Source organism: Bos indicus x Bos taurus, chromosome 5, assembly GCF_003369695.1.
Source record: "Bos indicus x Bos taurus breed Angus x Brahman F1 hybrid chromosome 5, Bos_hybrid_MaternalHap_v2.0, whole genome shotgun sequence".
Lineage (NCBI taxonomy): Eukaryota > Metazoa > Chordata > Mammalia > Artiodactyla > Bovidae > Bos > Bos indicus x Bos taurus.
The window spans coordinates 70,579,411-70,607,239 of record NC_040080.1 but is presented as its reverse complement, the minus strand read 5'-3'; the positions used below and the strand labels follow the sequence as shown (position 1 = coordinate 70,607,239).

Genomic DNA, 27,829 nt, shown 5'->3' with positions numbered 1-27,829 from the left:
TACAGCAGGATCTTGTTGTCTATTTTATATGTAGTAGTTTGTGTCTGCTAGTCCCAAACTTCTAATTTATCCCTCCTGACCGCTTTCCCCTTTGGTAAGCATACATTTGTTTTCTATGTCTGTGAGACTGTTTCTGTTTCATAATTAAGTTCATTTATATCATTTTTAAAGGTTCTACATATAAGTGATAGCATACGATACCTGTCTTTCCCTTTGACTGACAACAATTTTAATTTTAAGAAAAAACTTTCAAAGTAGTGAATTGGTAAGGCCACTTATGATCCACATATGTTTTGCCTCTGCATTTATTATTGTTATCTTTTCATTAAGACAAAAAAGAGAGTTTCACTCTTTCACTCAGTTGGTCAATGACAGCATTAAAGATATTTTTCCCTGGGTTAATTCCGAGGGTTTCACAGAGAAGTATTTTGATTTTTTTTTTTTTTTTTCCAGGAAAATCTGTAAGCTACTTTAAAGGAAATCATATATCCAAATTACTTTTCTTGTTTTGAGCTCCTTTAGTCAGCTACAGAGAATGAAAAAAAAAAAAAATGTGTAGCATGTTTTAATCTACGGTTTGAGATAATAACAACAATATCCATGGTTGACTGATGTGTCTCCAACAGACTGCCGGATATGATAAAAGGCTGTATCTTTAGCAGTTCTGTGATCCTGGGGTCCTGTACAGTGCGTAGGCTCAAGGCCAGAACTAGGTGAGGCAAGTGAGGTGATGAGGGTATGGAATTTAAGGAGACCCTAGGCCAGGTTCTGCTTCAGCACACAGAAAGCTTCCCATCAACACTTGCTAAAAGAATCTGTACGTTGAAATACTGTTTGTGTAACTGCTGAAGTGGTTACTACCTTTGCTGAAGGCTGGTCACTCCTAAGAAGGCAGAAAACAAGGACCTGCAGACCACCCTTAATAAAGTAATAGGACCTAGATGAAACAGCCCATCTGTAAACACATGGTCATTGGGATAGGCCTCCCTTAAGAAAGGCCAAATAAGATGAAGCAAAAATTCGCGAACATAAAATACTGTGGGAAGGTGAGAGCAGAGGTTACACTTCGAGAAATTCCAATTCAGTAGCAGCATTTGTCTCGAGTTTTCCTGGAGTGATAAGGATGCTGTTTATCAGACTCTGAGAGTTTAAAAATCTCTACACTGGAGTTAAGAGAGTTTGTGTTTTGCTGTGCTCCTGCTATGTGAAGAGGTGGGTTAGGAATCACTGAAGAGTGAAAGGAAAGGCACAAACTGAGCAAATGAAGCCAACTGAAACTCATTCTATTTGCCTTAAATCCTGGCTATTCTGACTGTATACATTACACTGCAATCTCCCAGGACCTCAGTTTGGTGTTATTTTAATATCATATTTCATTTAAGGATCTGAGCTGCCAATTGAGAACTCTCGAATGGGATCAAAGGCCACCAAGTAACTCTGATTGACTGCCTACATTTCAGGTAGCAAGTCTGAAAAGAAAATATTTCTTGGCTAAGGCTTTAGAACAATAACAGAAAAAAATCCCTTAGGTCCAATTAATCCCAAGGCAAGAAAATTTAGGATCAGAAGTCAAGTATCCAAGTATTCAAGTCAAGTATCTTTGGAACAGCAAAAAGATTCTTTGCATATCTCATATTTTACAAGATTTCAGGTAACAAGGTAGAAGAAATTTGGCATTACATACATACTGTCACATTTTTCCTTGTTTACCTTTGCTCAGAGGCCCTGAAATTAAAAAAAAAAATTTTTATCTGGGAGGCAGTATAGAATAATGCTTAAAAGCAAGGACTCTGGAGTCAATGCTGGGATCAAAAGCTGAAAGGCTTTGAATCCCCTTGTGCCTCAGTTTCCAAACCTATTAAAGGAATGCAGTCCTTGTACCTATGTCATAGGCTTGATCACAGCATCAGTCCAATGAGACATTGCACTCAGAACGGTACCTATCACATAGTAAACATCCCATAAATGTTTAATTATTTAATTCTTTCCTAAACACTGTAATGCTAACTCCCTTGAGGGAAAAGGCCACGTTGTATTTTTCCTTCTTTTGGTCTCTGTGGATACTTATTCCATTGACTTTCACGTAGAAAGTGCTTGGCAGATCCTGGCTGAAATGAATTTGATGTCCCCCTCCCCCACCCCACCCCCTGGCCTGGCCTTTAGATCCATCTAAGTGACCCCTGATTCAGAAGGACCTCAAGCACTGTGCTCTAGCCCCTGAACCTTTCTTACCCTTGCCATACGTGTTCACTGAACTTACCTATGTTTCATTTTCATGGGGGTCCTATTACTACTGGTATCAGATGAATTAATCAAACATCCACTAAGAAATGGATAAGCCAATGCAGTAAGATATATACGACTCATGAAAGAGGCCCTCAAAGGGCCAGGCTCCAGTGTGAACTTTAAATTTTGTGAAAAGTTGGTGGGAAATTATTTTCAGGTAGGAAGACCCCCCTGATTACAACACATCACATCACCGAAGTTTCCACCTACTTGTTTGCTTTGAATGACAATTTAAACCCCCCATGATATAACTAGTAACCTCGAAACTAACCATTTTCTCCCCACCACCAGAGATGGTAGGGAGATGGTTGCTTGCACAGATGCTTAAAGAATTTTGCTGTGTGTGAAACACTAGACCATGTGACTAAAGAGTGAAACATGAATTTGCACACCCTTTTGTTCACAGACATTTGGCTGGACAATATCAAGACTGAGTCTGAGTGCTGGGGGCTTGGTCACTGTTCTTACGGCATGTAAAAAAGTGAAAGTCACTCAGTTGTGTCCAACTCTGTGAACTCACGGACTGTAGCCCGCCAGGCTCCTCTGTCCATGGAATATTCCAAGCAAGAATACTGGAGTGGGTTGCCATTCTCTTCTCTCATGACACAACAAAAGATCACTTCATGTTGTCTCCTCCCTCAACTTTAAATGCTATTCAATTTATTACAGTAACAGAGAAAAGGGAGCGTTTCTTCTAAATATGACTCTGGACCCCAAAAAATCTTAAACCAAAACACATTTGCTGCGGCACACAGTATGCTGACCTACTCAACTAATGCACTGAAGTCCTTTAATTAGAAAGTATCTGGATTATCAGAGTCCATCAAAATTCAATAGGTTAAGTACACCTCTGGATTCTCTTTCATTAAAAATTTGAAAACCAAGAGAACAGACCCTTGACCAAGAGCTGCTAGGTAAGAAAAATGATATGAGTATTCAGGAAAGCAATCAGTGTTCCCTTTGTACAAGAGGAAAAAATAACTTTATGAAACGCTATATGTGTGAAACAAAGTTTTTTCTATGTTATTTGAGACTGAGTGATTACTTTTGCACAGGGAAGGTGAGTTCTCTCCAACTGCTTCAAGTATGAAGTTGGAAAAGCAGAGTTTCTCCCCCATTCTGTGGGCCTATGTAAGTTCAGATGATGGTAAAACTTCTAATGCATTGCAATAGGATTCTAAGATTCTAACCAAAGGGGACGGAAAACTGATTAGAGCTTCCATTCAGTTGACATTTATTAAATGTCTACAATGTCTAAACCCTGACTTGAATACTAAGTCAATTTTTAATTGTTTCCTATTTATTGTCACTCAAACTTGTCCAAAAGGTACAGTCCCAAAGTGTCTACCTTTTTCCGTTATGAAAACAAATTAAGTATATTGAAGAACATTGGAAAAGTAGACAACAAAAGGATAAAATGGCTCAGATGGGAAAGAATCTGCCTGTAGGACACCTGGGTTTGATCCCTGAGCTGGGAAGATCCCCTGGAAAAGGGAATGGCAACCCACTCCAGCATGCTTGCCTGGAGAATCCCATGGACAGAAAAGCCTGGTGGGCTTCAGTCCATGGGGTCGCAAAGACATGACAGAGTGATTTTCACTTTTACCACCATTATAATTTGATCAGTATATTTCCTTCAAGTTTGTTTATCTACACATAGGTCTCAGTTGTAATCATTCTATAGTAATAAAGTATCTATTTTACTCTGCTTTTTTTCAGTTATCAAACACTTTTCTATGTGCTTATATAATTTTCTGAACATTACTTTTGATTTATAACTAGCCAGTGAAGGTATGTTGACCATTTTTCTATTATGGTTTCCATTATTTCCACTATTTTCCACTATCCAATTCCTTACTTATTCATTTAACTTCACCAATATATTTTACGCACTCTGAACTATCATGAAAGCTGTTCTGAAGGCATTCTTGCATTTTATGTTGTTTCTTTGATATGAATTCCCAGACGTGAAATTAAGACCCTTGATTCATATCGGAAGAGTACTTTCTAAAAGGGTTATAATGAACTTATAATGTTTCAGGACAGTAGGGTCACTCATGTCAGAATCTGCGGTTTATCCAAGACTTGAATCATCTCTTTTGAAAGAGAAGCCACCAATCCCATCTATTCTGACTGATGTGTTTTTCTGTATGTCATTAGAATTTCTTTTTAAGATAAAGATCTAACTATGTCCTTCCTCTGATTAAAACCCATCAAATGCTTGTTATAATATTTTCAGGATGGAGTTCCAATTTCTTAAATCACTCATAACCTCCTCTGTCAAATCAGTCTACCTTTCCTTCCACAAATCTCAAACCACATCCTTCAAACTGTTCATGAACTGCTCATTCCCAGGTCCTGCATTCACATCTCTGCTTTTCCCATGCTGCCCCCCGTGCCTGACCTCCCCTTCCTTCTCTGGCCTGCTACAGTCTTACATGTGACTATTCTCTGAAGACTTACTGTAACTTTACCACGTCCTTCAAATAAAGAAACTAGACCCTCCCTTCTCTATGACTTTATAATACATTCATTTGTCATCAATAGATGGGTAAACAGTGCAAACAGTGTCAAACTTTATTTTTCTGGGCTCCAAAATCACTGCAGATGGAGACTGCAGCCATGAAATTAAAAGACGCTTCCTCCTTGGAAGGAAAATCATGACCAACCTAGATAGCATATTCAAAAGCAGAGACTTTACTTTGCCAACAAAGGTCCGTCTAGTCAAGGCTATGGTTTTTCCAGCGATCATGTATGGATGTGAGAGTTGGACTGTGAAGAAAGCTGAGCGCCGAAGAATTGATGCTTTTGAACTGTGGTGTTGGAGAAGACTCTTGAGAGTCCCTTGGACTGCAAGGAGATCCAACCAGTCCATTCTGAAGATTAGCCCTGGGTGTTCTTTGGAAGGAATGATGCTAAAGCTGAAACTCCAGTACTTTGGCCACCTCGTGCAGAGTTGACTCATTGGAAAAGACTCTGATGCTGGGAGGGATTGGGGGGCAGGAGGAGAAGGGGATGACAGAGGATGAGATGGCTGGATGGCATCACCAACTCGATGGATGTGAGTCTGAGTGAACTCCGGGAGTTGGTGATGGACAGGGAGGCCTGGTGTGCTGCGATTCATGGGGTTGCAAAGAGTCTGACACAACTGAGCGACTGAACTGTACTGATGTGCTGTATGATTTAGTGGTTAAATGTTCAAACTGTAAAACTGAACACCTGTTTTCAAACTCTTGTCTAGGCATAAATTAATTTTTTGAGTTTCCTCAATGGCAAAACAGAGATGCCAATAGTCTCTACATCATGGGGTTTTATTCAGATGGTTCTCATTTTATTAAAGTTTTTTTGATATGGACTATTTTTAAAGTCTTTATTTGTTACAATATCGCTTCCATGCTTTGGTTTTTTGGCCAAGAAGCATGTGGGATCTTAGCTTTCCAACCAGGGATTGAACCTGTACCCCCTGAGCTGAAAGGTAAAGTCTCCACCACTGGACTGCCAGGGATGTCCCCGCGATGGTCCATATTAAACACCTGACACAAAACCCAGCATTCAGTAAGCATTAAACTGATGCCGCCTATTATTATTACACTCATCATGTTTCTATTTTTCTTCATAAACAGAGGTTTTTTTTTTTTGAAAGCAGGGATTCCTAGGGACTGCTCTGGTGCCTGGCACACTAGGTACTTGATAAACTTTGGATGAATGAACGGGACCCAGAGCTGAGTAAGTATGGCTTCTGCCCTCCAGAGTTCATAGTCTCATGGAGGAGGTAGATGGGCCCAAGGCTTCCTGTATGGAGCCCTGTGATAAGTGCTATGCTGGGTGGATCCTGGCCAGATCACTATTCCTAGAACTGCAGGCTTGTTCCCTGGAACCTCCCGGAAAGGAGAGAAAGGAGGGAAGAAGAAAGAGCATAATTAAAACAACAATAATTAAGTACATTGAGCAATCAATCAAGTAATCCACATGGTTGTATTAAATGACCAATTCAGAGGGCCTCTGGCCTCTCATGGAGTTATTTTATAAAGTAAATCTATTGTGATGACCAGTCAAGAAATCCTAACCTTATGCTGAGTCAGAGTGAGGCTGAGAGAGAAAGAGAAAAATCAGATTAAATATTTAATAAGAGGGCTGCATATGATTTTAGTGTCTTACACTTGGTTGAGTTTTGGATGTGAACTCTGGTTAAAAGGGTCAGGCCGTACTTCCACAGTGTGCGTGCTTTTACATTTCCAAAAGCTCGTGTTCATGTGCTCTTATAATAATAGGATCTCTTAATTCTTGTAAACTCTAAAGACAGCAGCAATAGCATCCTCCCAAATGCCTAATGGAAAAAGTTGGGTTGGGCTTAATGGCCTGAAGCAAACTTCGGGATCATATTAATAGCATTTCTGCACATTTCCTTTTTATTTGTCAAGGGACATCATTTTGTACTTGTTAAAGTGACAACTAAATATCACTACATGGAATCAGCCTCACGATCCACTTCATTTCCAAGAAGAAAAATAATAAACATTCTTTTAGATAAAATTCCATGTCACTAGAAAATGTGGGAAAACTAGGAAAAGCAATAGTAGATATAGGGGAAAGGGTGAGTTGCTCAGTTGTGTCCGACTCTTTGTGATCCCATGGACTGTAACCCACCAGGCTCCTCTGTCCATAGAATTGTCCAGGAAAGAATAGTGGAATGGGTTACCATTCCCTTCTCTGGGGATCTTCCCAACTCAGGGATCAAACCCAGGTTTTCTGCATTGCAGGCAGATTCTTTACCATCTGTGCCACCAGGGAAGCCCAGTTATAGGGGAACCACAGCTTAATTTTGAAATAAGACAAAACTTAACCTTACAGGAACTATCTGGGGTATCTCCTAGAATGTTTACTGATGTAATTGCTGGCCAATGAGGCATTGCCTGTGAGCAGGCAAAGGTGCAAAGTCAGGTACACAGTGTCACTCATAACTGCGCAGGTACAAAGAGTACTTGAACAGATTATGCAGTAAGTCAAGACTGAAATTTTAAATCCTACAGGGAATAAGGTAAATGAAATAACTATTTTCATGTTCAGCTTGTATTACTTTAACTCTTCAAGAAGCACAATGTTTCATGCTAGAAATATTTCTCCACTCAAAATGGTGATACACTGGAAACAGCACTTTAGTGTCACTAAATGAAGAGACATTCAAGCACAAACTCTCAAGAGCTGATGTAAATAAGCCAACCTAACTAAAATTAGAATGTGTCATGAACTCCGGTCGAGACTGTAATAATTAACTAAAAAAAATCAGGGACATATTTCCAGGCCACTTTTAAATATGCTGAACCTTACAAAAACATAATAGTTCAGTTTTATTATTCCATAAGCCTCTTGTCCTTCTCCATCAGAGGGCAGAGAGACTGAAAACCACAATCACAGAAAACTAACCAGTCTGAACACATGGACCACAGCCTTGTCCAACTCAATGAAACTATGAGCCATGCTGTGTAGGGCCACCCACGATGGCTGGATCATGGTGGAGAGTTCTGACAGAAAGTGGTCCAATGGAGAAGGGAATGGCAAACCACTTCAGTATTCTTCCCTTGAGAATCCCATGAACAGTATGAAAAGGCAAAAAGATAGGACACTGAAAGATGAACTCCCCAGGTCGGTAGGTGCCCAATAACTGGAGGTATGTGGAGAAGTAACTCCAGAAAGAACGAAGAGATGGAGCCAAAGCAAAAACAACACCCCACTGTGAATGTGACAGGTGATGGAAGTAAAGTCTGATGCTGTAAAGAGCAATACTGTATAGGAACCTGGAATGTTAGGTCCATGAATCAACGTAAATTGGAAGTGGTCAAACAGGAGATGGCAAGAGTGAACACTGACATTTAGGAACCAGTGAACTAAGATGGACTGGAATGGGTGAATTTAACTCAGATGACCATTATATCTGCTTCTGTGGGCAAGAATCCCTTAGAAGAAATGGAGTAGCCGTCATGGTCAACAAGAAAGTCCAAAATGCAGTACTTGGGTGCAATCTCAAAAACGACAGAATGATTTCTGTTCGTTTCCAAGGCAAACCATTCAATATCACAGTAATCCAAGTCTAGCCCTGAAAAGTAATGATGAAGAAGCAGAAGTTGAATGGTTCTATGAAGATCTACAAGACCTTCTAGAACACCCAAAAAAGATGTCCTTTTCATTATAGGGAACTGAAATGCAAAAGTAGGAAGTCAAGAAAAACTGGAGTAACAGGCAAATTTGGTCTAGGAGTATAGAATGAAGCAGGGCAAAGGCTCATACAGTTTTGCCAAGAGAATGCACTGGTCATAGCAAACACCCTCTTCCAACAACACAAGAGAAGACTACACATGGACATCACCAGATGGTCAACACTGAAATCAGACTGATTATATTCTTTGCAGCCAAAGAAGGAGAAGCTCTATACAGGCAGCAAAAACAAGACCGGGAGCTGACTGTGGCTCAGACCATGAACTCCTTATTGCCAAATTCAGACTTAAATTGAAGAAAGTAGTGAAAACCACTAGACTGTTCAGGAATGACCTAAATCAAATTCCTTATGATTATACAGTGGAAGTGAGAAATAGATTTAAGGGACTAGATCTGCCAGACAGAGTGCCTGAAGAACTGTGGATGGAGGTTCATGACATTGTACAGGAGACAGGGATCAAGACCATTCCCATAGAAAAGAAATGCAAAAAAGCTAAATGGTTGTCTGAGGAAGCCTTACAAATAGCTGAGAAAAGAGAAGCAAAAGGCAGAGAAGAAAAAGAAAGATACACCCATTCACCCATTTGAATGCAGAATTGCAAAGAATAGTAAAGAGAGATAAGAAAGCCTTCCTCAGTGATCAGTGCAGAAAAATAGAGGAAAACAATAGAATGGGAAAGACTAGAGATCTCTTCAAGAAAATCTGAGATACCAAGGGAACTTTTCCTGCAAAGATGGGCTCAATAAAGGGCAGAGATGGTATGGACCTAACAGAAGCAGAAGATATTAAGAAGAGGTGGCAAGAATACACAGAAGAACTATACAAAAGAGAACTTCATGACCCAGATAAACACCATGGTGTGATCACTCACCTAGAGCCAGACATCCTGGAATGCAACGTCAAGTGGGCCTTAGGAAGCATCACTACGAACAAATCTAGTGGAGGTGATGGAATTCCAGTTGAGCTATTTCAAATCCTAAAAGATGATGCTGTGAAAGTGCTGCACTCAATATGCCAGCAAATTTGGAAAACTCAGCAGTGGCCACAGGATTGGAAAAGGTCAGTTTTCATTCCGATCCCAAAGAAAGGCAATGCCAAAGAATGCTCAAACTACCATACAACTGCAGTCATCTCACATGCTAGGAAAGTAATGCTTAAAATTCCCTAAGCCAGGCTTCAACAGTTTGTGAACCCTGAACTTTCAGATGTTCAAGCTGGATTTAGAAAAGGTAGAGGAACCAGAGATCAAATTGCCAACATCATCAAAAAAGCGAGAGAGTTCCAGAAAGACATCTACCACAGCTTTATTGACTATGCTAAAGCTTTTGACTGTGTGAATCACAATAAACTAGAAAATTCTTCAACAGATGGGAATACCAGACCACCTGACCTGCTCCCTAGAAATCTGTATGCAGGCCAATAAGCAACAGTTAGAATGCGAGATTGAACAACAGACTGGTTGCAAATCAGGAAAGGAGTTATGTCAAGGCTGTATATTGTCACCCAGCTTAGTTAATTTATATGGAGAGTACATCATGAGAAATGCTGGACTGGATGAAGCACAAGCTGGAATTAAGATTGCTGGGAGAAATATCAATAACCTCAGATATGCAGATGATACCACCCTTATGGCAGAAAGTGAAGAGGAACTCAAAAGCCTCTTGAAGAAAGTGAGAGTGAAAAAGTTGGCTTAAAACTCAACATTCAGAAAACGAAGATCATGGCATCCAGTCCCATCACTTCATGGCAAATAGATGGGAACCAGTGGAAACAGTGGCAGACTTTATTTTTTGGGGCTCCAAAATCACTGCAGATGGTGACTGCAGCCATGAAACTAAAAGATGCTTGCTCCTTGGAAGAAAACCTATGACCAACCTAGACAGCATAATAAGAAACAGAGGCACTACTTTGTTGACAAAGGTCCATCTAGTTAAAGCTATGGTTTTTCCAGCAGTCATGTGTGGATGTTAGTATTGGACCATAAAGAAGGCTGAGTACGAAGAATTGATGCTTTTGAATTGCGGTGCTGGAGAAGACTCTTGAGAGTCCCTTGAACAGCAAGGACGTCAAACAAGTCAGTCCTAAAGGAAATCAACCCTGAATATTCATTGGAAGGACTAATGCTAAAGCTCCAAAACTTTGGGCACCTGATGTGAGGAGCCAACGCATTAGAAAAGACCCTGCCACTGGGAAAGATTGAGGGCAGGAGAAGGAGGGGACAACAGAGGACAAGATGGTTGGACAGCATCACCGACTCAGTGGACATGAGTTTGAGCAAACTCTGGGAGATGGTGCAGGACAGGGAAGCCTGGTGTGCTGCAGTCCATGGGGTCGCAAAGAGTCAGACACGCCTGAGCGACTGAACAACAACTGCGATAGTTGTTCACTGTCTTGCAGCTAGTAGTATGGAGGACACTTTGTTTATAACACTTCCAGAGCTGGAAGCTAAGATCTTGGGAGAACTAGGAGACAACATACACCTCTCAGTGACCTGCATTGCTTGCAATCACGCTGTTTTGTAGAGATGGTCCAAACCCACATTTGCATAGTTAACGTAAGCCTAAGAATCTTGGAATTATGGTTAGATTTTTTTTTCCCCTCTAACAGGCTAAAGAGCCATCAGATAAAGGAGTAGAAGCTTTTAAATCTGATTAGGATGGACTGAAAAACAATGTCCTGGTTTTAAATTTCCATCAGACCTTTCATAAAATAACAACAAAAAGCCATTTGATTCATTCTGGATCTACATGAATGAGAACTTTTAGAAGACAATATTGTAAGTATGGAAATACTCTCTGGCCATAACTTATGACAGAGCAAAAACCATCACCCACATTACTCATGCACCAGCTCGCTAACTAGTTTCCCCAAGACTGTTTTTTTTTTCCCTCATTCCAATATATTCCTTACACTGCTCTCCAAAAACAAAACTGATGATGTCACACCCTGATGCAAAATCTCTCTTTGCTTCCTTCGTTGCTTAGATGTGTGTGTGTGCTCAGTTGCTTCATTTGTGTCTGCCTCATTGCAACCCTATGGACTGTAGCCTGCCAGGCTCTTTCAGTCCACAGGATTCTTCAGGCAAGAATACTGGAGTGGGTTGCCATGTCCTCCTCCAGGGGATCTTCCTGACTCAGGGATGGAACCTGCCTCTCCTGCGGCTCCTGCATTGCAGGCAGATTCTTCACTGCTGAGCAAGTGGGGAAACCCCTCTAGTTGCGTAGATGACAACAACATACCAACTGCTCACACTGGGAATCAAAATTTTTGCACGCCTGCAGCCTTCACCCCCATCAGCCATTTCTAGAGCTCAGATAGGTGCTACTCCACTATGTACGCTTTGCCACGTTACAGGCTACACTCCTAATCCCAGCCAGCTGTGTAACTGGTACGAGCTTTAGGTTCAAGCCAAAAAGAGGTGGCCTACAATGACAACTTTAGTCCATGGAATTCTCTAGGCCAGTATACTGAAGTGGGCAGCCTATTCCTTCTCCAGGGGATCTTCCCAACCCAGGGATCGAACCCAGGTTTCCTGCATTACTGGTGGATTCTTTACCAGCTGGGCCACAGGGGAAGCTCAAGAATACTGGAATGGGTAGCCTATCCCTTCTCCAGGGGATCTTCCCGACCTGGGAACTGAACTGGCATCTTCTGCATTGCAGGTGTATTCTTTATCAACTGAGCTATCAGGGAAGCCCAAGAAATGAAATTTTAATGGGAATGTTTATTCAAGTCAATGCATTAGACAATTATGGTTCTGTGTTCCACTGGACACTACCAAAGTTTAAAAAGTGACAGTGATGCTTGTATTTATTCACTATCAATTACTGAATATTATGGAATTTTCTCGATTTATATAGTTCACATATCCAGTGTCAAATGTTGTTTTACTTTTTAAGTTTCTAGGTTGATCTGACAAAGTATTTTGTTGGTAAAATTTCTGCTTATTTCTATGTAATTGCTTCTCTAATAATGAGAAAAGCTTTTTTTTCCCCTATGAGATTTAAAAGGTACTGAAATCAATCTGTCAGCCACATTCAATATCTCTTTGTAACTGCATATTCTGGGTTCGATCCCTGAGTTGGGAGGATCCCTTGGAGAAGGAAATGGCAACCCACTCCAGTGTTCTTGCCTGGGAAATTCCATGGACAGAGGAGCCTGGCGGACTACAGTCTATGGGCTCACAAAAGAGTTGGACACAACTTAGTGACTAAAGTACAGTAATAACAAATAAACTGGAACTGAATATGTATGTGTGTGTGTGTGTGTGTGTGTATAGTATGCATTACTATTATACATATATTTATTCTTTTTTCAAAAGTCTCTTGATAGGAGATAAGAGATTGAGAGTCTTTACCCTACTCATATTTGCTAATTTAATCAAGAGTTATAAATCAGGTAATTGAAAAGCAAACCAAACTGGAAAATTTCTTTTAAACAATGTTTGGAAAAATGGAAAACTCAAGTTGGATTAATGGTTCTTGACTTCTCCCCCAGGGGACATGTGGTAACCTCTGAAGGTATTTTTAGTTGTCACAACCAATAAGGTGCTACTGGCATTTAGCAGGTAGAGAAACCCACGGTCATCCAATTGTTCTTCCATCAGTAATGTGTCATTTTTCTCCAATTGCTTTCAATATTTTTTTTGGTTAGCTTTTTCTTGATTATGATGTATGCAGGTATGGACTTCTTTGGATTCCGCTAGCTTGGGTTTTGCTGGCTTCTTGAATGGGTAGGTTTATCTCATTTGCCAAATTTGAGAAGCTTTCCTGCAATTATTTTTTGAAATATTTTTTCTACCTACTCTTTTTCTCCTCTTCTTCGGAGACTCTGCTAAAATGAATTATCAGACCTCTTGGTGTTGTCCCAAAGCTCCCAGAGGCACCGATTATTTTTTTCCCAATCTTTTTTTCTCTCTGTTGTTCAAATTAGATAGTTTCTACTAACCTACCTTCAAGATGAACAGAAACTAATCTCTTTGTCTGTTATCCTTATTCTTCTACTGAAACCCATGTAGTGAGTTTTTAGTTTTGATTACAGCAAGGAGATCAAAATGAGTCAATCCTAAAGGAAATCAACCCTGAATATTCACTGGAAGGACTGACGCTGAAGCTAAAGCTCCAATACTCTGGCCACTTGATGCAAAGAGCCGACTCATTGGAAAACACCCTGATGCTGGGAAACATTGAGAGCTGGACAAGAAGAGGTGACAGAGAATGAGATGGTTGGATGGCATCACCAAATCAATGGAGATGAGTTTGAGCAAACCCTGAGAGACAGTGAAGGACAGGGAAGCCTGGCGTGTTGCAGTCCATGGGTTTGCAAAGAGTTGGAAATGATTTAGTGACTGAACAACTATATTTTTCAATTCTAAAATTTCAATTTGGTTATTTCTGTTAATATTTTTTTTCCTGCTGAGACGTTATCTTTCCATTCATCTCAACAGTATTTGCTCTCACTTTTTGGAACATTTTTATCATGGTTGCTCTAAAAGTCTTTGTTAGATAATTCCACCATTTGTATCATTTATTGTCTTTTCCCCTGCCAGTTGGGGTTTTCCTGGTTCTCTGTATGCTGAGTAATTTGGATTGTACTCTGGATATTTTGAATATTATGTTATGAGACTCGGTCTTATTTAAACCACATGTAGAATGTTAATATTTTTGTCTTATCAGGAAATCAACCTAGTTGAATTCAGGATAGTGGTTTGTTTCAGTATCTGTTCTAACACCTTTGTAGCACTATTTGGATCTGACCTGTGCATGCAGTGTCCAGTGGCGAGTCTGGAGTCCAGGCAGCAGTCTATCCCCTAGTTCAGTTCCCAAAGTCTTTGGGAGGTATACTGCTGAAGATCAGACCCGAGCATGTGCAAGTCAGAGCAAGCGCAGGAGTTCATAAAGAACTTTATGAGATAGCTTTTTAAATCTACACCCTAGGACTTTTTGGTTCTTTTGCCACCCCCTTTCAGTCTGCAGCTCAGAAAGCTGGAGGTTTAGCTATTCCATCATGTCACGAACTTGTCATGACTCATTTCTCCTCTAATTCTCTTAGGAAGTAGACAGCATGTAATAGTGTTACGCAAATACAGCCCCATCAATATGGGGTCTTGCTGAAATGCCTTGAAATTTCTGTTATGTGGATGACACTCATCTCTGGCTTCTAATACAGATGTTAAGTGTTGATTATTTAGTCATTCAATAAATATTTACAGAGTAACTACTATGTGCTAGTCACTGTTTCAGTGAAAAATACAAGGTTCCTTCCTCTCAGAAACTTACATTTAAATCGAGGCGAGACAGAAAGTGAATAAACAATAAGCAAATACGTAACATGTCAAAAAGGGGTAAGTGCCAGAGAGAAAAATACAGTTAGGGAAGGGAAGTGGGGGTACAGCCTTCTATTTAGAGTTAGGTGTGAGTCCATAGAGTGAGCAGAGTAATGGGATCTGCTTGAAGGTAAAAGGATTGTGCCACTCTTTCCTGTTTATACATTTCATTAGTCATGGCAAAGAGATCTTGCGAGGTAAGGAGGCTGCAGGCCTGGGGCATGCTGCGATCTTGCTCGGTCGGTCCCTGATTTCATGTCTTTTCATTTTAAGCATCCTAACGCTGTATAGCCAAAGCACAGTTTTCATGTGTACCTAGAGAATAGGCTAATTCTCCATTAACAAATAGCATCAGGTCTGAATTAGTTACTGGATATTGCTCCCCATTCCTCTGTGGTAAACACTGGTGTACTTGGGGCCAAGGTTCTTTAAGGCTTTAGTTTACAATAAATGTTTGTTTTCTTTGGGCCTTATACAACATGTTTATTGTACAAAAATCAGAAATTATGGGCAAGCAAACAGAAGAAAATAAAAGTAACTTAGAGATACCCATTTAAAATAATTTTGTTCTATACACTTCTAGATTTCTTATTCTTCTTCTTCCTTTTTTTTTTTTTTTTTACCATAAATAAGTTTCAAGTGCTTTTTGAAAATTATTCTCAATGCAATTATGGGTTCAACTACTATAGACAAAATGTACAATTTATCTGACCTCGGGTTTTTTAAGATTATGTCACTTTCCAAGGAGAGAGACACATAACATCTGCTTAATGTTCTAGTTAAAAGTCTTTAACGGGGACTTCCCTGGCAATCCAGTGGTTAAGACTGCTTCCTCTGCAGGGGGCTGGTCAGGGAACTAAGTTCCCACATGCCCTGTGGTGTGGACAAAAAAAAAGTCTTTAATAAAGCTTGTAAACTGATGGTGAATGCTCTTATATAATAACTCACCTGCTAAATTTATGGCTAGGTCAATCACATACGTCTTAGGGGAGATATGTACACATATAGCTGATTCATGTTGTTGTACAGCAGAAATTAACAACATTGTAAAGCAATTATACTCCAATTAAAAATATTAGAAAAATCATTATGGCCTGTTGTCACTAGGTAATAAAAGGCAATAATATAAATGCAGGAACAGCAGCACTAACAACTGCCACTTACTAAGCACTTAATATGTGCCAGCTATCCTGTTAAGCAATTTATAAATACAAATTAAAAAGTTTCTAAAATATTTCAAAAAGTGCATCACTGTAAGAAACCATAGCTTGATTTTGATTTATTTCTAGAAAAATGAGCTAACTGTAGAGCTGGTAAAACTCAAGAGAACCAGCTGGTAGTGTTAGCCTGAACTATACTCACTTATTTATCCAGGCCTCATCAATAATTAAGCTGTCCCCTGAGGCCACCAGAATACCATTTAATTCTTCTGCTACACTGCACTGAAATGCTTTGAAAACGTTCCTCTTGTTATATTATTTACCACTGATGCAACAGCATGCTAAATCACACTGGTACTTCTCTGCTAATAACATAGTCAATTTATTTTGCAGAGGCTAGATTACTCTTCAGTAAATCACAGCCATGACCATCTTTACTCTAGAAAGGCAAAAAGTAAGAATTTCATCCAAAGCATGAAATTCTAATACCATTCTCTGACCTAATAATTCTGTTTCAGTAATATAAGAAAAATATCAAAGATGTGTGAAAGATTTAAATGTCCAATAACAGGAAAAGAACATGGCTGTACTGACAGTGAAACATTATGCAGGCACCAAGTATCCTGTTTTAAAAGATTATGTTAGGGCTTCCCTGGTGGTTCAGTGGTTAAGAATCTGCTGTCAATGCAGAAGACATGGGTTTGAACCCTCGCCCAAGACAATCCAACATGCTGTGGGGCAACTAAGCCTGTGCCCACAAACTGCTGAGTCTGCCTCCTCTGCAACATGAGAGTAGCCCCACTGGCCTCAACTAGAGGAAGCCCGTGTTCAGCAACGAAGACCCAGCACGGTAAATAAATACAATTACATTGAAAGAAAAGATTTCTTCCACACATAGGAAATGCTAACAATATTTTCCATGAAAATGGCAGGTTCCCAGGCTATCTGCAATGAAATTTCAATTTTGTAAAATACATATATATTAATATGCATATGTTTGTCTGGTATACATATGAATACAGAAAAGATACAGTCAGGAATACTAGCAGTAGGTAGTATTAATATGGGTAACTCTTATTTCCAGTTTTATATCTTTTGGTGTTTTCTAAATTTCTACAATGAGTATATATTTTTACATTCAAACAGAAATGAGACTCATTTATATATAGATTTGCAGGTTTCAGATTTTTTTAAACTTATGAACTTTTTCTTCAAAACAAGGTTAGAGCCTTAGAGATCTGTACTAGATTAGTAACATTTATTAACTTAAACCATCTGTGTGAATATTAACTTATTTTAAATAAGTCTAATTGAAAACACCGGTCCCACCTCCCCACATGAAATATCTTTCTACTAAGGTATTTCTACTTTCTACTAAGGTATTTAAATAAAATAGGATTTTCTTTCTACTAAGAAAATTTAAATAGAATAAGATTGGCTTGATCATAATTTTAAAATGACTAGAAATTTCCAAATCTTACTAGTACTCTCCCCTTCCTTTCAGATTATGCCACAAAATCAATGATACCAAAAGCGCGTTAATTTCGTTCCTGTGAGTCTCAATCTGATAATCTAAGGCATTGAGGCCAAAGTGAGGTAATTCTCAGTGGCTTGCAGCCAGTCTCTGCTGCTTTGAACTTCTGTCTATAACTCGGATGACTGACAGATTTTGCTGCCTCATCCAGAACTATCTTTCTTCAGGATTTTCATTAGAAAGGAATAGGGCCAGGAACCACAGTGTCCCAGTTCTCGGAAGTTTCTATCCTGTGCATTCTGTAACGTCTCAAATGACCACTGAAAAACACCAACAAAGTTACAGTAACTATGAACTATCTAAGACCCACAGACAAAGACAAGAAAACATATGAGCGAGCCAGGCTCTGCAAGTTATAGCTGAGTCTTTTGCTTCCTCATCCCTGAAATGTGACTAATAATCCCTGTTCTCTGGGCAACTGTGAGGGTGCATGAGTTAATGTGTGGAAAATGCAGGGCACAGACTGAAAATTCAGTAAAGTGGTAGCTAGAGTACTTTATGTCATTACTATCGGTGAAGAAACAAAATAAATTATACCAGTACACATATCTATGCAAAGTAAGGATAAAAACATTAATAACTTGAAAACAATCCATGGGGAAATGATAGGCTTCCTTGATGGCTCAGATGGTAAAGAATCTGCCTGCAATGCAGAAGACCTGGGTTTGATCCCTGGGTTGGGAGGATGCCCTGGAGGAGGAAATGGCAACCCACTCCAGTGTTCTTGCCTGGGAAATCCCATAGACAGAGGAGCCTGATGGGCTACTGTCCATGGGATCACAGAATCAGACACGATTGAGTGGGTAACACTTTCACAGATAATTTAACATATTTGAATGCTACTTTTTAAAGTTTCTTGGCCACATGGCATGTGAGATCTTGGTTCCCCAACCAGGGATCGAACTCAGGCCCCCCGCACTGGGAGCACACAGTCTTAACCACTGGTTTAGTCGCCAAGTCGTGTCCAACTCTTGAGACCCCATGGGCTATAGCCCCCAAGCTCCTCTGTCCATGGGATTCTCCAGGCAAGAATACTGGAAAGGGTTGCCATTTCCTTCTCCAGGGGATCTTCCCCACCCAGGGATCAAACTCGGGTCTCCTGCACTGCAGGCAGATTCTTTACTGACTGAGCTATGAGGGAAGCCCACTGGGCCACTAGGGAAGTCCTCAAAGGCTACCATTTTATGGGGCTCCCTTCTAAACTACACACTTGTATTAAACATTCTTAGTGTTGATAATGAAGATCATGTGATAAAGTGCATAAATAAAGTGATTACTGCATGTTAGCTGTGGTCTTTGCTATCACAATGGTGAACTGCTGACATTAATTACATTTTTATGTGTAGCATACAAACTGCACATTTTCTGGCTGCAGCACCAACCCAGATGCTGACCACTCTTCAGTCATGAGTAATGGAAAGAAAGCAGCAGAATCTCATCCTTCCAGGAGGCAGGGCTGGAGCACAGGGCAGGAGGCACCTCACCACCCCTTGTTCTTCAGGGAAGAAGTGAGGACTGGTCAGGCTTCAGGGCAACTAATCCCCAGCACCACAACCAACTAACTCCTCCCCCCAACCAACCCTCTAGGGTCTGAATGCTGCAACAAAAGTTTCTATTTGGCGCAACTAAGATTCAAGACCTGAGGCAGCCAAATACACAAATACGGGGAAAAAAAAAAAAAAGACTGCCCAAGTGAAATAGCAGTCGGGGACTTGAGAGGCACAGAGGTGCTCTCCAACACAGGTATTCACTGGGTTATCCCTAACTTCCCATTAACTGCTGAAATGCAAGGACCAAAATTTTAATTCAGCTACAAGAAAGGATATTGGAGCATTTCTCAGTCTGCTTAGAAATATGTTTTGGAACTTGATAAAAAGTGATACACAAATAACATGTGATGATCTGGATGTGGTCTTCACAGTTGTGTTACATAGTCTCTTTAAAATGAGGACATATTTAGGATAATGTCTGGTGTAAGCTCATATTACATAATTATTGTAGGTGTAGGAAATAAGTGTTTACAATAAAGATAATAACAAAGATAACAGCTAAAAACTAGTTAGACTGTATTAGTATTAAATTCAGACGCTGGGGTAAGTAGCTTTCCATGCACAAGTCATGAGTTTTCCATACAAGTATCTGAAATAAGTGACTATATGTACTTTATAGACTTATAAACTGAGATTTAAGAGGTTTACCAACACTTCCAGGTCCACATATATAACAAGAGAGACAAAATCAACATTCATACCCAAAATATCTGATGTTAGAGCCTTACAAATGAATCAGTATGTTATTCTGATCAACCATACAGCTGTGTAAGAGGTTGCATCTGTCAAGCACTTAGCATCTATCTGGATCTTCATATAGATGTGGGGTTATTTTTGAAAAATGAGGAAGTCGCAAAATCCCCTGAAAGAAGAACAAGCATTATGCTAAGGACTTCACAGAAGTTCTAAAGGTTATTTCAGACTGGTTCTAATCACTTCCTTCTATTTTGACAAAAAAGTATGCTTCTGGAACCACAGTAATAGAAGAGCTGGAGAAGGAGATGGCTTGGCAATTTTAAAAAAGCAGAAAATACTAGTCTTGGTTTTTAACCTAAAGGGATATGAAGTTCTCTAGACTTGACAGATATGGGTCTTGGCTTCCTACCTTCCTACATTTGCAGATGACAAATGTGTCCTAGTGGGCTGATCTGGCTCCTCAAGACTTTCCAGTCTCTCGCTCTCTTGTTCTTAATTTTTTCAGCAACAATATACATGAAATGGTGAGGTATGTCATCTGCTGGGTTTGCTTGAGGTGCTAGAATTTGATACCTGTCATTGTAATGACCGTTAACTTTCCAGCTGATCGGCAACAGAGGTGAGAACACTGTTCACTCTACTAAATGCTGAAGCAACCAGGAGTCTGCTATAAATAGGCAGCTTCTAAGGAGATGAGTCCCAGAAAATCTGGATAAGAAGACGACTTCTAGGCAGCAAACAGGCAGGCATGGTGTGTGTGTGTGTTTACCGTACATTCCTCAGGCCCTCTCTCAAGAGCTATATTTCCCCAGCTACTGGGAATATTGGCTGCTGGCTGATGAAACTCACAGCTGATCTCGCTCTTGGAATCTCTGTTGGGAATTACCCTCCAGCAGTGGGAGCTGCCTCACCCACAAGATTACTTAGCCCCTCCCCAAGGGCAGCTCAGATGTAATGTCTGCAAAACAAACATAAGGCCTCCTTGGTGACAAACTCCAAAGGGCCATCCCAACCTCTGAGCACCCATTGGCTTACCTTCCCCTTCTGCCAGTCCCTAGCCCTCCCTCCCCACTCCTGGAGATAGAGGAGTGTACTTTCTTAAATCATCTCCCAAGATCACAAAAGCACAAAAGTTGGGATTCAAGTCCAAATCCATTTGACTCTCAGCTCTAAGTTTCCATCAACTTTAAGAAGCCCTTGACTTTGATTTACAAAACACAAATCCTTATAGCTTAGCAAGACATGCAAAGTGGAGCTAGTGGTAAAGAACGCGCCTGCCAATGTGAGAGATGTAAGAGACCTGGATTCAATCCCTGGGTCTGGAAGATCCCCTGGGGGAGGGCAGGGAAACCCACTTCAGTATTCTTGCCTGGAGAATCCAGGGACAGGAGCCTGGGGGGCTATGGTCCATAGAGTCACAAAGAGTCGGATGCGACAGAAGCGACTTGGCACGCACGCACGTCCTTTCTAGCCTCACACTCCATCACTCAATCCCATACAATCTCTCACCAAACTCACACCAAACTCTTTCCTCTTCCTGAACACGTCATGCTTCTCCTTTCCCTGGAACAGTTCACTGTCCTCATCTGCTTGATGACCATCTCCTTCTCCCACCGGTTTGTCTGTAGGTGTTTCCTCCACTGGGAAGAATTTCTTGGCCCCTCAAGAAGGTTAGGGATTCCCAGGTGGCTCAGTGGTAAAGAGTACTCGTGCAACCCTGGAGATGCAAGAGATGTGGGTTCGACCCCTGCGTTGGGAAGATCCCCTGGAGAAGGGAATGGCAACCCACTTCGGTATTCCTGCCTGGAGAATTCCATCGACAGAGGAGCCTGGCCGGCTATATTCCATAGGGTTGCAAATAGTAGGATACAATCGAGCAAGCGCGTGCGCACGCGCGCACACACACACACACACACACACACACACACACACACACACAGAGTAAGGTTAAGATCTCCATCCCTCAAGTTTCTAGAGCAGGTTGTATGTTCCCTAATCGTAGTGACTGTTAACTTTTTTAAGTGATTCTGTGCAGGCAGGAATGTCTTTTAACTCTGCTTCCCAGCCTGGCATTTAAAGATGCTTTGTTGAATGGATGAATAAATGAACTCAGCTGAGTTGCTGGTCCCGGAGGCCCAGGCTGAAAGGTTGCCAGCATCCCTGTGACTTGGAAGCATTATATATATAGCATCATACAAATTTGGATAAACTACAACCTCCTTGAGCATGAGGACTAGTTTTTCTTTATTGAAGTAGCCTTTCCAAGACCTGACACCATCTCCCACTCATAGACGATAAGATCCAAAAAGTCCACTGAACCAAATGAAGACTTAATAGAAAGGACTGACATCTGAGAAAATTACTTCACTTTCCTAGGTCAGTCTAAACTATTAAGATACACAAGATATTTCTCTGTTTTCTTAATATGCTCTTATGTCCAAATTTTAAAAAAATTTCTCCTTTGTTTGAAACATGCTTCCCTCTATTTAACAGAGCAAAAGACAACTTCAAGTTTGCTAAATTCCAGTTCTAGGTCGGGGATCAAATCTAATGTGGAGATATCAAACATGACTAAGAAGTTTCCCAGCTGGCCTGCACAGCGCCATATTGTTGTCCCTTTGAGACATAAACATACTTTTAATCTACAAGGGGCTTTCCTCCCAACTTTCTGAAACTAAGACTTACTGACTAGAGGTACAGATATTAGTACAGACACCAAACACCCCAAGTATGATGCTTAGGATGTGGGGGAGAACCACTGTCCTATAAACATAAAAACTGAAAGCCAGTTTTACTGGGCAAGTAGCTGCCTTCTCTACACAGGAAATGGTCCAATTTTGTTATTGCTCTCAACAAAGATGTCCAAACAACAACAACCTACTGAGAGTTGGCTGAGACGGGTAACAATGATAAGAAGTCTTAAAAACCCGGCTCCTTTGTTTTTTAAGTGGATTTGGGAAGGAGGAACCTCTCTGGCATGTAAGGGACTGAATTTCCGTGCCCCGTGGGATTTTTTTTCTTGTCAGTCTCTCACAGCCTCCATTGCTAGTCTGGTGGGAATGAGAAAAACCGTGATAACATTTTCCCAAGAGAGCACCACATCTGGTTATCTTTTTCACAAGTCTCTGATCATGTGTGAGCCTAAAACACAGTTCTTAAGGCTTCTCCTCTCTGGTCTGTTTTTTTTAATAACCTCAGGAAGTCTATTTCTAAGGACAGAGGTGCAATTTGCAAGTACACCTCATTTCAAAATCCTGCTCACATCATTCAGGTCACAGATTCGGTGTTCTACAACTCTACGAGTGTGCCTGCTCAACTTTTTATTGTGTGTCTTTAAGATATCTGGTGTGTGTGTGTGTTAGTTGCTCAGTCATGTCTGACCCTTTATGACCCCATGGACTGTAGCCCTCCAGGCTCCTCTGTCCATGGACTTCTCCAGGCAAGAATACTGGAGTAGGTTGCCATGCCCTCCTCCAGGGGATCTTCCCAATCCAGTGATCAAAGCCAGGTCTTCCGCACTGCAGTCAGATTCTTTACCGTCTGAGCCACCAGGGAAGCCCAAAATATGTTCGCTTATTTATTTTTTGAATGTAATCTCTATTAAATACCACTAAGTATTTAAGGCACCGGACCCTTCCCAGTCTTGGTTGGTTACAGGCTCAGTGGGTATAGGGAAGCAATCTCTGGTGGGACAGATGGAAGATACCTTTTTAAACATCCTGGTGGAATCCTCACTTATCTGCATGAACCGCATAATCACGTTGTTCAGATAGATGTCACTCAAGGTGGCGTGGTCTTTGCTTTCTCGCCTCACTTGGTTCAGGAGCAAATACCAGCAGTTCACTGGAGACAATAAGTTCTGGTCTTTCCTAAGAAGTGAAGAAAAGAGAATTAGCATCAAGTTCAAAGCTGATCCAAGCAGCTGAGGGACGTCACCGAGGCAAAACCAGGAGCCACAACACATGGGCGGCTCTTATTTCTTCTCTGGGCATAGCTCTTAGCAAGACACTCAACAGCACTGGGCTTGGAAAAAAATAGTTGGACCAAGAACACCAGTCAAAACCTATAATCCTGACAAGGGCCCAGAACCTGAACACACACACACTCACACACACTACTCAGGCAGGCCTTCAGCTTTAATCACCTCATTGAAGAAAGCAGTTTATGTTTACATAAAAATCTATTGACTACTATCTCACAGACAGACTGTGGTTTGCCACTGAACACAAAGCCTGCTTTGAATGTCCAGTATGCTGCTGGAAGAGATTTGGCTAGGTATACTTTCCATGGGACATAAATGTAAGGATGATTTACTAATCCCCTGATACTTAACCTCCAGCCTTCCAAAAAGTGTTCCTGGGAAGCAGAACTTTATAGCATTGTCTCAAGACTCATGAATAGAACCAAGAGGTTCACTGGCTTATGACCTGTCACATGTCCTTTTTAAGCTCACTGAGCTGTTTCCTTATTTTATTCCAGGTAATAAAGTGAAAAGTGACTATAAACCACAAAAGGCAACTTGCAAAAAATCTTACCAAAAAACTCCAAAGAAAAGCAATGACTAATAGAGACATTACTGTTTTAAAAATATATATATATGATATTTGTTTTTTGCTTTTTACTTAAAAAATCTAACTATTGGAATTTCCCTGAGTGTCCAGTGGTTAAGACTCTGCAGTTCCAAAGCAGGGATTGTGGGTTTGATCCCAGGTCAGGGAACTAAGATCCTACATGACATGTGGCATGGCCAAAATTTTTTAAAAAATTATATTAAAAAAATAATAAAACAACTCTAAAATGGCAAAATGGCACAGAATGTTTTTATCCTAACTTAGAGACACTAGTGCAATTTTCTAAGACATGTTACCCTCCTACTAGTCATGATGATTCATGATTCTGAATATTAACTAAATTAGAAAACAAACGATTAAATCGGGTCTTTCAGTCCTTACGTCCCTCAAAGTCAGGATTTAAGAGTGCATCAAGTCATGGACGGAGGAGCCTGGTGGGCTGCAGTCCATGGGGTCGCGAAGAGTCAGACACGACTGAGCGACTTCACTTTCACTTTTCACTTTCATGCACTGGAGAAGGAAATGCCAACCCACTCCAGTGTTCTTGCCTGGAGAATCCCAGGGATGGGGGAGCCTGATGCGCTGCCGTATATGGGGTCGCACAGAGCTGGACTCGACTGAAGCGACTTAGCAGCAGCAGCAAGTCAAAACGCTCTTCAGAAGAAAGAGGAAGTAGGAATGGGTATAAGGGTAAAAACCCCTGATCTAGGGTCCTAACACTTATAACCACAAGACAAGACTTCCATTCTCCTAGCTGATGTAATAAGAATTACACCCCAACCCAGAGAACCTTCTTTTCCTTTCAAAGCCATTGGGCATGGGGCAGTGGTTTCATGGCAGAATACTGAATTCTTCGTACTCACATTCTCTACCACCCAGCCCAAAACGTAAATGCTACCTTACATTAACTTACCTATATACTCTTTGTGCTGAAGTAAACCATACATTCTTTGAGAATGTGGCATACTTTTTTTGTATCCTCATGGCCCTGCCCATGTTCAGCATTAAATACATGTTTTTTCATTCACTGAAAAAACATTTTTTATTGTCCTAATAGTATGTAATAACAGTATTGACAACAACAATAATAACAAAGATGGCTAAGTTATCATTTACTGAGCATCTACTGAGTACACAGGTCAAGCTCATGGAATATGGATCCACACCATCTCCACTCAAATTCCAAAATCATTACGCACTAGCTAGGAGATCTTGGCCAAGTTATTTAAACTTCTCTGTGCCTCTTATACCATCATTTATAAGATGGGTAAAGTAGCAGTACTGATTTTATAAGATTATGAGGATTTTTGAGTTAATATATATATTTTAATATTTACTAGAATGCCTTAGATTCATAGCAAGTGTTATATAAAGCTGGGATCTTCCTGATGGCTCAGATGGTAAAGAATCTGCCTGCAGTGCAGAAGACCTGAGTTTGATCCCTGTGTAGGGAAGATACACTAGAGAAGAGAATGGCTACCCACTCCAGTATTCTTGCCTGGAGAATTCCATGGACAGAGGAGCCTCATGGGCTATAGTCCATGGGGTCGCAAAGAGTCGAACACAACTGAGCAACGAACACTACACTATATAAAGTTAGTGATTTTTATCTAGCAGTTGGTCTAAAACCTACACATATCAACTACTTAATTCTATAATTTAAGGCAGAGATATTTAGATAGATCCCCTCTATCAATGATGGAACTTAAGCTTTAGCAAGGCACAATGATTTGTTCTAGAACAAAACTAGTATCGGAGAAAGTCTTTGAGTCCAGGGAGGCTGATCCAAGCCTTGGTATTTCCACCATGCAGCGGTCAGTTCAGGCCAAGGATTATCCCACAGGACAAGCATCCCAAAACTGAGGCCTAGCTTAAATGACTGGTAAAGTAACAGTGCCAAAGACGTAACATTTTTGTCGTGAGGAGAAGGAATACTGAACGTGTACCCGATGTCAGCTCTCAGTTGCATCAAGGATTTGTCATGTTTCTCATTGGATGGTCACAAAATCTCATTTTACAAGTTAGGAAACCAAGGCTCAGAAATACTGACTCTACTGACCAAGGTCACACAGCAGAGCTAGTATTCAAGCCAGGTCTGTTTGACTCTTAAAGCTTGTCTTTGGTTTTTGTCCCCCAAACATGGTTTGCCCTTTCTGTAGACTTATTATCTTATCTGCAGTCCCATAGTCAATAATAAACTTAAGGAAAATTCCAAGCTACGTACCTTTTTAACAAAACTAGTGAACCAGCCAGGAGAAAGAAAAAGTGGCAGCTGCTGCACTCAGGGATCAGACTAAAGTGCATGCGCCCATGGATGTTTTCAGTTCACAAGTGATTCCCAAGTACAGAACACACAAGGAGACACTCAAAAATATTTACTGTATAAACCAATGGGCTGTCTTCTTATTTGGAATTACTTTTAAAAAGGGACAGTTTCTATAAATGCAGATCTAGCACTGGCTCCAGTCTCTGTCAAGCACATGTGACATCTGCTCACCCTGGGAACCATCACCAGAATTTATTTCTATGCCGGACCAACACTACAGGTTAAAGTGCGCCCAAAATAAAAACGAAAAAAGGTATTCTGCAAAAGAACCCCTACTCTCTTTTTTTCTGCAAAAGTTCCTACTTTTTTTTTTTTTCTTATGATGAGAAGAGTTAAAAAAGTTTTTTTTATGGACATAGAGTTGATGTGCAATATGTAAGTTACAGGTATACACTTACAATATTATGTAAGTTACAGGTGTACATTAGTGATTCACAATTTTTAAAGGTTATACTCCATTTATCAGATCAGATTAGTCGCTCAGTTGTGTCCAACTCTTTTCAACCCCATGAATTGCAGCACGCCAGTGAAAGGTTGTTGTTGAATCACGTGAATACACAGGGATCTTGGCCCCCGGAGGAGAAGAATTCAATCCGGGGCCAGAGACGAGGCTTGATCACTCAGAGCTTCTGTGTAATAAAGTTTTATTAAAGTATAAAGGAGATAGAGAAAGCTTCTGACATAGGCATCAGAAGGGGGCAGAAAGAGTACCCCCCTGCTAGTCTTCGGCCTCCCTGTCCATCACCAACTCCTGGAGTTCACTCAGACTCACGTCCATCAAGTCAGTGATGCCATCCAGCCATCTCATCCTCTGTCGTCCCCTTCTCCTCCTGCCCCCAATCCCTCCCAGCATCAGAGTCTTTTCCAATGAGTCAACTCTTCGCATGAGGTGGCCAAAGTACTGGAGTTGCAGCTTTAGCATCATTCCTTCCAAAGAAATCCCAGGGCTGATCTCCTTCAGAATGGACTGGTTGGATCTCCTTGCAGTCCAAGGGACTCACAGGAGTCTTCTCCAACACCACAGTTCAGAAGCATCAATTCTTCGGCGCTCAGCCTTCTTCACAGTCCAACTCTCACATCCATACATGACTACAGGAAAAACCATAGCCTTGACTAGACGAACCTTTGTTGGCAAAGTAATGTCTCTGCTTTTGAATATGCTATCTA

General features: G+C 40.7%; 1 protein-coding gene across 3 annotated transcripts in view; it reads right to left on the bottom strand.

The window, feature by feature from the left end:
• Positions 1 to 27,829, bottom strand: part of SRGAP1 (SLIT-ROBO Rho GTPase activating protein 1) — a 311,091-nt gene that overhangs the window by 127,126 nt on the left and 156,136 nt on the right. For all 3 annotated transcript variants that reach the window (XR_003511173.1, XM_027542431.1, XM_027542430.1), the window contains exon 3: positions 23,472 to 23,634. Coding sequence is in view for 2 of the 3 variants with exons in the window: in XM_027542431.1 (XP_027398232.1) it covers positions 23,472 to 23,634 (163 nt within the window). In the remaining variant the exon portion in view is untranslated. The remainder of the gene's footprint in view (positions 1 to 23,471; positions 23,635 to 27,829) is intronic.